The sequence below is a fragment of the Corvus brachyrhynchos genome, unplaced genomic scaffold, assembly GCF_000691975.1.
Source record: "Corvus brachyrhynchos isolate BGI_N302 unplaced genomic scaffold, ASM69197v1 scaffold26, whole genome shotgun sequence".
Lineage (NCBI taxonomy): Eukaryota > Metazoa > Chordata > Aves > Passeriformes > Corvidae > Corvus > Corvus brachyrhynchos.
In genome coordinates, this window is record NW_008239324.1 from 4,535,353 (window position 1) to 4,547,048 (window position 11,696).

Here is an 11,696-nt window from a genome sequence, read left to right on the forward strand (position 1 = left end):
GGGGGAGGGGCGGGGCTTGTCCCCCTGCCGTGTTCGCGGTGGTGCCCCGGGGCTGCTCCGAGGGCCGGCGGTGGGTACAGCCCGGCGAGGGTGGCGAGAGTTCCCATCCAGCGGGTTCCCATCGCCAGCGGCCCCGGGGTGCGTGTGCCCTGTTCCCGGCGTGGATCGGCATCTGCTGACAGCCACGGGCCGAGCGTCCGGCCGGGACACAGCCCCTGGGATCGCTGTCCAAAGCCTGGCCTGCGAGCCGGGTCTGGGACACACTGGAGCAGGGTGGCACTTTCATCTTACCTGGCTTCAGTTCTATAATAGCCATAGATGTTTCAGGAGAAAAGATGTAGAGCTGACCCGAAACCCCTTTATAGGGACTGGTTGCATTTTAGAAAAAGTTTCTAGAGAATTTGGGTTATTACAGAAAAGTAGTAGAAGTAACTTTGGAAGAATGTGATGTTGGAATTCCTATATTTAAAAATTAAAATTTATCTCCTGATTTGCTCTTTGGGAAATGTATGGTAATTTAGCAATTGAATTTGTATTAACACTAAGTCGTGTTATTCCTTAGCACTTTGGTCAAAAAGAAGAAATAACCACTAACAGCAAGCAGCAACATACAGATTATCTCTTCCACTCTGGCTAGGCAGGAACAATGGAGACTTCTGATGGAGAAAGTTTGGGTGTAGCCACGTGAGTATGCTACATTCTCATGTGTCAGATTTTCAATAAGCTAATTGCTAATTAAAATATCTTAATAGGAATATAATTACACGAATGAACTTACACCATGCTGATGAGTAGATTCTGCCTCAGGAGAACAAAGGTGCAGAATGCAAAGCTGCAAGAGGAAATAACATCAGTGCAGAGTTAGGTGAACTAAATATCACTGTGGTCAGTGTAGCACTGGGTACCTCTGCTGAGGGATCAGAGCAAGCTGAAAGGCTTGGAAGTTGCTTTTTCCGGTGTTCATTTTAAATTCAGAATTTCTCCTTTTCAAGAGTGTTTGTTGTCTTATGTCGTTGATCCTGGGAGGAGACTCTTCCTCTGTGTTTGAGTGCCCTCCTTCTAAACCTGAGACCATTCACAGGTGACCTCAACCAAATTTCACACTGGCAGATTCTAAATGTTTCTTCATCCCACAAGTGCCTGCCATACCCTTCTCCTAAGAGTTGTGGCAGAAGGGGATGTGTGACTGTGCCTCTGTCATGCATGGATTTAACTCTTTCAGCCTCAGACTCTCACAAATGGCCCCATGCCAGGGCTGCTTCAGCGGCACAGGTTGTGCTGGCCCAAACTGGGGATGATGAGGTGAATTAAACCACAGGGTTGGTGAGCACGTGTCTCTGTAGGTGTGCGGATGCACGTGTGTTGTATAAAGAGATGGAACTGGTGTCTTTTGGAACAGTTAAAATTCCATTATTTGCACGGACTTAAACCAGGGTTTAAATTAACACTTTTTCTGTTGCTGTTAGGATAAGCTATAAAACTAGCAGTAGCATTTATTTGGAGGGGGAAAAAAGAGTGGAAATTATGCATAGCAAAGCCCGCATGCCAAGGGAAGCACTGAGGCCAGGTGAGCTGCCCGGGTGTGTCCCCTGGGCCGGGCCGGGCCAGCCCCGCTCCCGGCCCTGTGCCGCCCTCTCGTGGGCTCTTCCAGGCCTTGCCTTGGCTCCGCTCATCTCCCAGGATCAGGAATGTTGTTGCTAGGATATCGTTCGCTGAGCTGACGCCTTTTTAAATCAAAGGTTTCTTAATTTTTCCTGATCAGAGCGAGCCTGATTATAGGTAAACTGTCGGCTAAACTACTGTTGGATTAATTTCACTGGAGTAGTCTCTAATAGCAGTAACTTTAATGAGCTTTTCAAAACTTTGAAGGGCTATCCTGCTCTGTTTACTGATGAGAAAGAAACATTCAATTGAATTTAAATGGTGCTTTCACTGATCGAGGCTAATTTTTTTTCTTAAGGACAAATGTCCCTGTTTCTTTGAGACTTGTTACCCTCGTGTGAGAAAAGCTTGTCTTTCATCTCTTGGAGAATATAGGAAGAGTTCATCTCCCATTAAAGATGAGCTGTGAATGCCAAAGACATCCTGTGGATTATTTACTGTGTCTGAACAAGTTGCACAATAATAGATCCAGACTCCTGATGCTTGTACCAAGGGTTTCTTCCCTGGATGACTTCAGATCCATAATGGTGTTTAATATTTGCTCATGATAGAATAATCTTAGGAGAGTCTCCCATTTATTTGGGGCACAAGAGGATGTTTCTTGCATAATAACAATATTTAAGTTCTTCAGTTATGTAGTACTTGTGTATACATTCAGTTTAAGTGGTTCCACAAGACCAAATATTTCAAAATATTCTCTAGAGTGTCTACAGGTCTGTGATCACCATGTGCAGTTAATGCAGGAAAGAGAAGGGAAACTGGTAGCAGCTGGGATTTGTGGGTTGGAAAAGGCTTAATTTGCTGTTCTAATTACACTCTTTACATTCTTTTGCAGCAGAACTAGAATTATCTTGACAGTAATGCCAGTAAAACAACATTTATTCTTCCTTGCAGTTAGGCACCTTACTGGGAGGAAATAGAGTAGAGGCCTGATGAGAATCTCCATGGAGCAGTCTTCTCATCAGTGCCATGGATTATTTTGTAGGTTGAAACTAGGAAGTTTTTCAGTTATCTTGTAGTTACTGGGTTTATTTGTACTTAGGCTTTTGTTAACACTTTTTAATTTTGACTTTAATTTCTGCTGCAGTCAAAATATATGCAGTTCTGTCTTCCTTTGCTTTCAGCTCCACCACTTCTGATGAGTTTGATGCAGTTGTTGGCTATCTGGAGGATATCATAATGGGTAAGGTCTGCAAGTAGGTACAGACAACAACAGAGCTGCTAAACATGTTGCCAGCTGCTCTTCTATTAATTAGCCAGCAGAGCTAAAATAGCTCCTGTCTGCTTCGTGGAAGCTTTCCTTCCTTTCTTCCCATGAACACCTAACCTGGCAATGTAGTAAAAATATACATAAAAGTCTTCTGTGTGCTTATGACTCCTGAAAATTATTCTCCACATCACTGCAGTACACTGCTTCTTAGAGAAACAGTAAAGATGCTTGTGCATCTCACAGAGAAATCAAAGCTTTCTGGGATTTTTATGGAAAACACTGTGAAAGATACCTTCCCTTCCCGAGCTCCGCCCAAACTTGTCCTAATTTGTCTGTCAGGATGTTCTTAGAAGCCACCATGGTGTGTCTGGGCAGTTTTTTGCAGTGCCCAGCTGCTGCTGCTGCAGGGAGCCGTCTGCACTCTGATATACAAAGTGTCTGAGCTGCAGACTGAGAGTTGGTGCTGTTCCAGCACTGAAAGCTGCAAGAATGGGGAACCTTACTTCTTTGTATCCAGCCTTAAAGCACGAAGATGGTGATAGAATCACAGAATGTTTTGGGTTGGAATGGACCTTAAAGATCACTGAACCCCCCTGCCATGGGCAGGGACAGCTTCCACTAGACCAGGTTGCTCACAATCCCATCCAGCCTGGCCTCAGGCAATAAAAGGTGCTCAGTTCTCAAGGCTGTGGGGAAGGGAAGTAGTTTGCAAGGTGCCAAGGCAGAACTCATGCTGATCAGCTATCAGCTGCTTTATAGGAACAGCACATCGTTTCTTTGGTCACGTCCTTCCCAGAGAGATGCAGATTCTGCAGCCTCAGTTGCCTAGTGATGCAGTTGAATCTGGAGGAATGCTAACAAAACTAATTTGGAACATGTCAGAGTTTGGAAAGCTGAGACTGGTGTCCTTTACCAGTGTTTATAGGTAAACTTTCTCTTCAGACCTGTTCTGTGGAATTCAATAGTGACCTCCCATGTTAATTTTTACTCTTATTTTCTTCCACAACTGGAAAAAAATTCTTTGGCAGTTGGAAATTAATCTGGGAGTTTCACTAATATTTGTAAATTCAAAGGGAAAAACATTGAGTTCTTGTAGGGAAGAGGTATTCACTTAATAAAAAATACAGATGTTTTGCTGACTTTAGAGTCAGAGCAAAAAGAGGTTCTGAATAAATAACTTTATTAATAAATGTAGAGCAGGAGGACTGTTTTGGTAATATTTCACCAGCAGCCTGTGTCCTCCCAGAGATGGGTCAGAAGTGGTGGTTTGGCAGCAGCTGCGGTGCTGATGTGATGAACTCTGCACATGTGCAGGGCTCTGTAGTTACAGCAGGGAAGCAGAGGATCAGTGAATGTGGGTTTGTGTTACAGAAAGAATGACCAAACTTGTAACTGTGCTGCATTTCTGTTGTTGTTGTCAGATGATGATTTCCAGTTAATACAGAGGAATTTTTTGGAGAAGCACTACCAGGAGTTTGATGACTCAGAAGAAAACAAGCTCATCTATACTGACATTTTTAATGAATATGTAAGATGCCTTTTCCTATTTTTCTTGTGTATTGCTTTTTTATCTTTATATAGTTTTCCCTTTATAAAATGCTGGCTTACATGGAGCAGATCCCAACATGATTCCTGTCTCCTTCAGAAGCACAGCCATGATCTGCAAGCAAGAAAGGTTTTTCCTGAGGCTTTAGGTTCCTTTCTTTTTTTGTTTCATACAAAATTTTCTAGAGATATTTTGTAAGTTGTGTAGCTCCCTTGAACAGAAATTTAGCCTATTGCTGTAGTAAATAATGTGTTTAGCATGTGTGCAAAGTTTCTTCTTTTCCAGTTGTAGTATATCTTGTACAGGATAATTCAATCACATCCTTCATGCAAAGCATAATCAATAAACTAAACCAGTTTACTATTCAGTACCATTAAATCAGTTGAAAATAATTTTTTCCTAAATACAAATGTAAATACAAATAGTCAGTGTTTGTTCTCACCAATATCCCCAGCAAACAATGTGCAGCTCTGTGCCTCAGGGCTGGTGTGAGAACAGAACCAGCAGCACCCACTGAGGAATCTGCAGTTGTGCCCAGTGAGGATGATGCAGAGTGTCAAGAAGGTGTCAGTGTAAGGATGCTGTTTGAAATCTGCTTCTGAAATCTGTTGTGATCTTATTGGGGTGGTTTGTCTGGGTTTTTTTTCAGATCTCTTTAGTAGAGAAATACATTGAAGAGAAGTTGCTTGATCGGATTCGTGGGTTTGATATGGTTGCTTTCACAGTGTCATTGCAGTAAGTCTCTGCTTTGCTTTTGGCTGAGGGGTGGCTTATGTGCCTCTCAGTTATTTCTTTTTATCTAAAGCTTAGGTTTGACTGTTCTCCCCTTAGATACTGGTTCCACTTTAACTTAAAAAAAGAAGTGTTCACACAGGCAGTGGCTGATCACTTTTGTTGCCTTCAGCATGTCCTGCTACTCTAAATTTCTGAATTGTCATGCTAAAATATATTGGGTCCCAAGGGGTAGGAAGAGAAATTGGAATGAGAGCACTGGAGGATTTTCATATTTCTTGTCACTTTGAAGCCAGACCCTTAAAAGGCTGGGTCTTGTTTATTTCTTCCAGCCACTTCAGTAGCCTGGTGGTGTTTCAGTCATGTGGTTAAATTCTTTCATTGCAATTTTTGTATGGAGCATTCAGAGAAGAGTTTGGTTTGTGTTCAGATTTTGCATCAGGTCATTTTAGCTTAACCAGCTTCATGAAGAGATTGTTTTTGAAAGATCACTGTTTTTCCCCTTGAATAAGAAAATCAAGTGTAATTGGGAGCTGAGTATCTTAAAATATTTGAATCTGTTTAATTTGTAATGCTTCTTAAATAAACAGGTTTGGTTTTCAAGGACTGATGTGATACTCTTAGGTCTTAGATGTAGATAAATGTAATAATGTAGTCGGATTGGAAATAATGCATGGTAATATTTGGCTGCAGTTTTGCTATATGATAACCTGCAGTAACATTCTTGTTTAAATACTGATACAGTTCTACTTGTCCTTTTTTGACCTTGTACCATTTTAAAATAACAATTTTTTCTCACACAATTTTCTCACTCCCCAACTTCTTTTCTCTGTAGACAACACAAAGATGAAATGCCAGGTGACATATTTGATCTGCTTCTCACATTCACAGACTTTCTGGCTTTCAAAGAAATGTTCTTGGAATACAGAGCTGTGAGTATATCACATTGTTTATTTTCAATGGCACAGTAGCTGTTGGTTTTGTGTAGCTCCACCTGAGAGTGCCGAAGGTAGAGTTACTACAGTAGGTTACAGTATTTAATCAAAGGCTCTACCAGAGTCAAAAGAAAAATTACTTCACTGAGTGCCTTTTTAAACTCAAACTGCACATTTAATAATTTCTAGAAAACATGAATGAAGCTGGCATGTGAGCAGCTCTTCAGGAACACCACACTTCCTGCATCTGTGAACATTGTTTTCCAAATGAACAGAAGGGAACACTTTTTCACTGTGAAGGTCTCTGAGCACTGTCAGAGCTTCCTTGCCTAGAGAGGGTGTGGAGTCTCCATCCTTGGAGATATTCTCAAGTTGTCTGGACATGGTCCTGAGTGGCCCTGCTTGAGCATGGGGTTTGGCCCAGATGGCCTCCAGAGATCCTTTCGCTCCTTGGCCATTCTGATTCTACAGTATCTTTTTTTTATTTTTTATCCCTAGTCTATCCAAAATTAGCTTTTTAAGCCTCTTTCATTTGTTTTCTCCTCTCTGTGCTTAGCAAAACTGCTAAGGTTTTTGGATGATATTTTTCCTGGCAAAATGAAAATCAGTGCTCTCCAGTGTCTGTCCAGTCCTGTTCGACAAGGACCAAAAGCGTCACAGTTGTGGTTATGCCTCTGCCCCTTCCCCATCCCTGTGAATTTTGTGGAAATGGGGACAGGCTGAAGAGAAAGAGTCAGTCCATGTGTCAGCAGCAGGAGGAGTTTCAGATGGGATTTGCAGATTGGGGTGTCCTAAGAGGCAAATGACAGGAGCCAGATTTCAGTAGATCCCTGAGCCACCGGCACAGCATTCCGAACCAGATGTGAGCAAGACTCTGCTCTGACATGGACAGACAGCCCCCTCACCCCAGGGATTCCTGCACAATCTTGTTGGACTCACATTCAATCACACATGCTCAAGTAACATGTAATTTTCTCTTGATTTGATGCAGCAAGCAGAGAATGTATTGCCTGTTTCATTTTCTTAAATGCTCATTGCAAAACAGCATGGAGTCATGGATTTCTCTTTTTTTCCATGTTTGTAGGAAAAAGAAGGTCGAAGTCTGGATTTAAGCAGTGCGTTAGTGGTGACTTCATTAAACCATTAAACAAGTCATTCTGAAGGGAGTTCTGTTGTATTTTAAGCAAGGTCTACTAAGATTTCAGAGGTGAAAGGCAGCGATTCCCAAGAGACGGCTGGGACGGAGGGGTGGGGACTCGGCTCCACGTCGACTCTGAGGGCGGTGGGTGTGTGGGCAGGGCCAGGATTGTGGGCCCCTCTCAAGGGGGTGAAATCAAAGCTTTCTGGAGTTTTATACCCTTTTACAAAATGGATGGAAGAGACTGGGAGAGGCAGCTTTCCCTTTCCCAGCTCTACCCAAACTTCTCCTAACGTGTCTGCCAGGATCTTAGAAGCCGCTGTGGTTTGTCTGGGCCATTTTCTGCAGTGCCCAGCTGCTGCTGCTGCTGCTGCAGGGAGCTTTTTGAACTCTGATATAAAGTGTCTGAGCTGCAGTTTGAGCTCATTGTTCTTTGTCCTGTCTGCTGAACACAGAACAGTTTATTCCTTCTATTCTTGCAGCACCATTGTTTAACTGGAAATCATCCAGTTCCAACCCCCCTGCCATGGGCAGGGACAGCTTCCACTAGACCAGGTTGCTCACAATCCCATCCAGCCTGGCCTCAGGCAATAAAAGGTGCTCAGTTCTCAAGGCTGTGGTTTTAACTGAGAAGTCAGTGTGTGCAGGGAAGTAGTTTGCAAGGTGCCAAGGCAGAACTCATGCTGATCAGCCATCAGCTGCTTTATAGGAACAGCACATCGTTTCTTTGGTCACGTCCTTCCCAGAGAGATGCAGATTCTGCAGCCTCAGTTGCCTAGTGATGCAGTTGAATCTGGAGGAATGCTAACAAAACTAATTTGGAACATGTCAGAGTTTGGAAAGCTGAGACTGGTGTCCTTTATCAGCGTTTATAGGTAAACTTTCTCTTTAGATTATGGAATTCAATAGTGACCTCCCATGTTTATTTTTATTAATTTTATTTTTTTATTTCCTTACTGTTCCTGATTTATATGTATGTCTATATATTCATATTTGTGGAAATTTGACCCTTGATTTACTCACTGACAACCAAATAAAGGCAGATCTGTCATGGGCCAATGCCATGTGTCCAGTTCATTTTCAGTTCTCACCTTCCAACAATGCAGTTCCATTTCCTGAGTCTGCCTCTGCAGACAACCTGGTGAAACCTCTCCCATGCAGAGCATGCAGTAAGATTTGCAGTGTAGCTCACCTTGCACCAGCTTTTGAACTCACTGAAGCTACTTTTACTACTTTGTACAAGAACGGTGTGAAAGGAAAAGCTGCTCTGCCTGGCTGGGCATCACTTCCCGTTCTGACAAACACCCAAAAGGTGAAATTTGTGTTCTGCAGCATGGGAGGAGCAGCATGGTTCTTCCCTCTCCCAAGGTGCTGATCCTACCTGTGTTCCCAGAGCTTTTGCAGACTTGATTGTAATTTCTGAAAATGACCTGCAGCTAATGGGCAAAATTGACTTGCTGGTTAATTAGGTGAACTCGGGAGTGTGTGGTGCTGAGCCAGGAAGAGGGAGTGATCAAAGCCTTGGCACCTTGTTCGTATTCTTGTGGTCTTGGATGCACACTCTGAGCGTGTGTGTGCATAAAGCAATGAGAGGTGAACCCTGTGGACTTGTTCCTTCCATAGCCCACATGGGCTAAAACCCACATGGAGTGGGAAGGGACCGTCACCTCTGCAGTGACATCTCTGCTGTCCCTGCTGTGCTGTATGTGCTGCCTCCTCACAAGACAAGTTTTCTCATGACAGAATCCAGTGCTGGATTTAGGAATGTTTTTATTTAAAGCATAAAATTTATATTCAAATTGTTAGAAATCAATACAAGAGCAGTTATGACTGCTTCCTTTGCTTCTCCCATCTTCCAGCTCTGCCACTGTTTCTGCACCCCGTTAACTGCAATTACTTACACTGTAGCTGTGAATGAGCAGAGAGGAGAGCCTGGGCTTGGGTTAGTGAATTTTAGTACTGGACTGTGCCAAATTGGCTGAGCCCCCTCAGTGGAGCTGCTCCAGTGAGGATCCAGATGACCCCCAGGGATGAGCAGGAGCTGCAGCCCCAGCGAGCCCCAGTGGCGATGCTGGTGGGGCTGTGCTGTGGGCACATCAGCTGGAAGCATCATCGGAAACCACAGGGCAGCATCCATGTGAGCCAGTGCTGACCACTACTGCCCACACAGGCTGGTCCCAAAACGAGCCCTGGTGGCACATGAGGCTCCAAGCCACCAAGCCTGGTACAAGCTGGCGCAGGGGGGCCCGTGGCTGGGCTTTGCTGTCCACTCCTTACGCGTGGTCAGTCACTTGGCTGGTGGCCGCGTTGCTGCCGAGCCCTTTCCAGGCGCGGAAGCTGAGGAAGGTGCTCACCCCATAGGTGATCATCGTGACACAGGCAAAGAACTGCAAAAGGAGCAGATGCCACGTGTGACCGCGGTGGCTGCCCCAGCCCCTCGGCCCTCCCCTGCCCGCCAGTACTCACGGAGGCGGCAGCTCTGCGGTTGTAGTCCCACTGCCGCCAGGACGTCGGCTGCACAGCAGCTGCGCACGTCACGAAGGCGGTGATGTACAGCACGGTGGCCACAGCGTTGTAGATCATCAGCTGGGGAAAGCAAAGAGGAGGTTGTGAGGTCTGGGCTCAGGCTCATGCCTGCTGGGATGAGACAGGAGCAAAAGGCTCAGGTTCACATTCCTCCCCATTCCCCAGGAGAACACATTAAATGCTCCCCAGGTTGTGTTGGGAGGTTTTTGGATGACACCACAACTGCAGCAGTTGGTGGCTGTAACTTTCTGGATTGACACAGGACTTTCTGGTTTGAGCATTTTCAAAGCAATTGAGGAGCAGAATGAAACAATGTCACTGTGCAAAGTGCAGGGGACTTTGCTCCATCAGCCCAGAAGAGCCTGAAGCCTTCCCAGACTATCGTTCGAAGATGTTTCCCTCTTGGGATCCCCCCTCACTCCCTCTTGGCTACACACCACAAGGGGCCAGGGGATCATGTAGAACTTCTGATGAAGCTGCAGGAGGTAAGTCACGAAGAAAAGGAGTGTTAGAATCCAGAAGAAGAGGGACACAAACATCACCCAGCCATACGCCGCGTGCAGGTGGTACGTTGTGGCGGCGATGAGAGACCACACCAGTAAACCGAGCACCTGTGGGGTGAAACAGGGAACATGTTCAGGGGCTGGTTCCTGCAGGTGAAACACAGAACATCACAAGCCCAGGCACACCAGCACCAAGAGCAGCTGGGTTCCCCTCACTCCAGGAAAGCAGCAGCACACTTGGCAGGAGAAGGGCTCCTTGGAAAGCCGCTCTGCCCCTGTGTAAGCCCACACCACTTATTGTCATGAGGAAACACAACAGCCTTTGTCCTGCCCACATCCAACGCCCTGGTGCTCGACCGCCCCGACAATGCCTCCTTGTCTGTCTCATCCATTTCTGACACTCGTGATCACAAAATATGTGCTGGGGAGAAACATGTATAGGGGGCTCCTGCAAGAGTGAGAGGTGGCACGTGTGAGCTGCCCTGCTCTGGCTGCTGGCAGGGAAAGCAGGCGCCTGTTTAACAGTCTGGCCTAGGCAAGGGGCTGGAGAGGTGGGACCAGCTGCAGAGTTGAAAGGTCTCTGCTGCTTGTCTTGCTTCCACCTCTCTTTCCTGACGCTCCTACAAGGCACCCCCAGCATCCTTCCCGGCCCCTTCCCTGAGCATTTGTCCCTGCGTCACCACCAGCTCAGCCATGCCCAGGGGTTGGAATCTGGAGCCAGGAGCCAGGTCTGTGCCAGCTGTTCCCCAGCGGCTGCTCGGGGCACATCCCACTGCTGCCCCCACAACACTGCCCCGAGGAGAGGGGACGAGCGAACAGGCTCCCACGCGGCGGTGCAGCACCGTAGGCAGCTGAACACCCACCAATTTGCATTCATGTGGCACCCGACGTCCCGGGGAGAGTACCAGCGGGAGATTATTGTGGTTGCCCGCTGAAGCAACGGGGAGGTGATGCTGCTGCTCGGTTTGACGCTGCAAAGACCCTTGGGCTCTTCTGAGAGCAGCCGCCAAAGCCTGGGAGGACAGCCTGGACAGCTGGGAGTGTTTCAGGGAGCGTGAGAGCCCCACGAGCAACCCCAGCACACCTCAGTTGGAGTCACTGTGCTTCACACACCCCCGACCCACCGGCTGTGCCCTGCGGAGATGTCGGCACGGATCAGCCCGTGCCTGGCACTGGGAACCACCATGGACTGAGCGGAGTTACCACCGGCAAGGGGTGTGAGCACAAGAATCCGAATTTTCCTCTGGCTTTACAGAGGGAAGGATGAGAGAAGGGGCTGCACTGTCTTGGGGTTGGGGATTAGCTAGGGTTAGACAGCGGAGATGGGGTCGGAGTGGCAGCCAAAGGGACCCCGGGCTGTTTCCAGCCGAAGAAAAGCGCCAAAGTGGGTGATGCCCTCCCCCCTCCGCTGTGCCCCCTCCCCGGCACTCACGGCGCGGGCGCC

General features: G+C 46.6%; 2 protein-coding genes across 3 annotated transcripts; one reads left to right on the forward strand and one right to left on the reverse strand.

Annotated features, from left to right (window-relative positions):
* The first annotated feature begins 6 nt into the window (after positions 1-6).
* On the forward strand, positions 7-8,282 carry ARL2BP (ADP ribosylation factor like GTPase 2 binding protein). Of its 2 annotated transcripts, none has more exons than XM_008638727.2 (6): positions 7-684; positions 2,787-2,845; positions 4,294-4,400; positions 5,068-5,153; positions 5,986-6,082; positions 7,170-8,282. In XM_008638727.2, exons 1-6 carry the CDS (start codon positions 647-649, stop codon positions 7,230-7,232), a joined length of 450 nt encoding a protein of 149 aa, XP_008636949.1. In that variant the 5' UTR covers positions 7-646; the 3' UTR covers positions 7,233-8,282. The 2 variants fall into 2 exon arrangements, with proteins under 2 accessions (XP_008636949.1, XP_017596453.1); XM_017740964.1 differs by lacking the exon at positions 7,170-8,282 and adding an exon at positions 6,642-7,163.
* Positions 8,283-8,976: 694 nt separating this feature from the next.
* PLLP (plasmolipin) lies at positions 8,977-10,417 on the reverse strand (the record flags this gene model as incomplete). Its single annotated transcript, XM_017740797.1, has 3 exons — positions 8,977-9,610; positions 9,690-9,809; positions 10,187-10,417. Coding segments are annotated over 3 exons (465 nt in total), but the record flags the coding sequence as incomplete, so codon positions are not given.
* Positions 10,418-11,696: the final 1,279 nt, after the last annotated feature.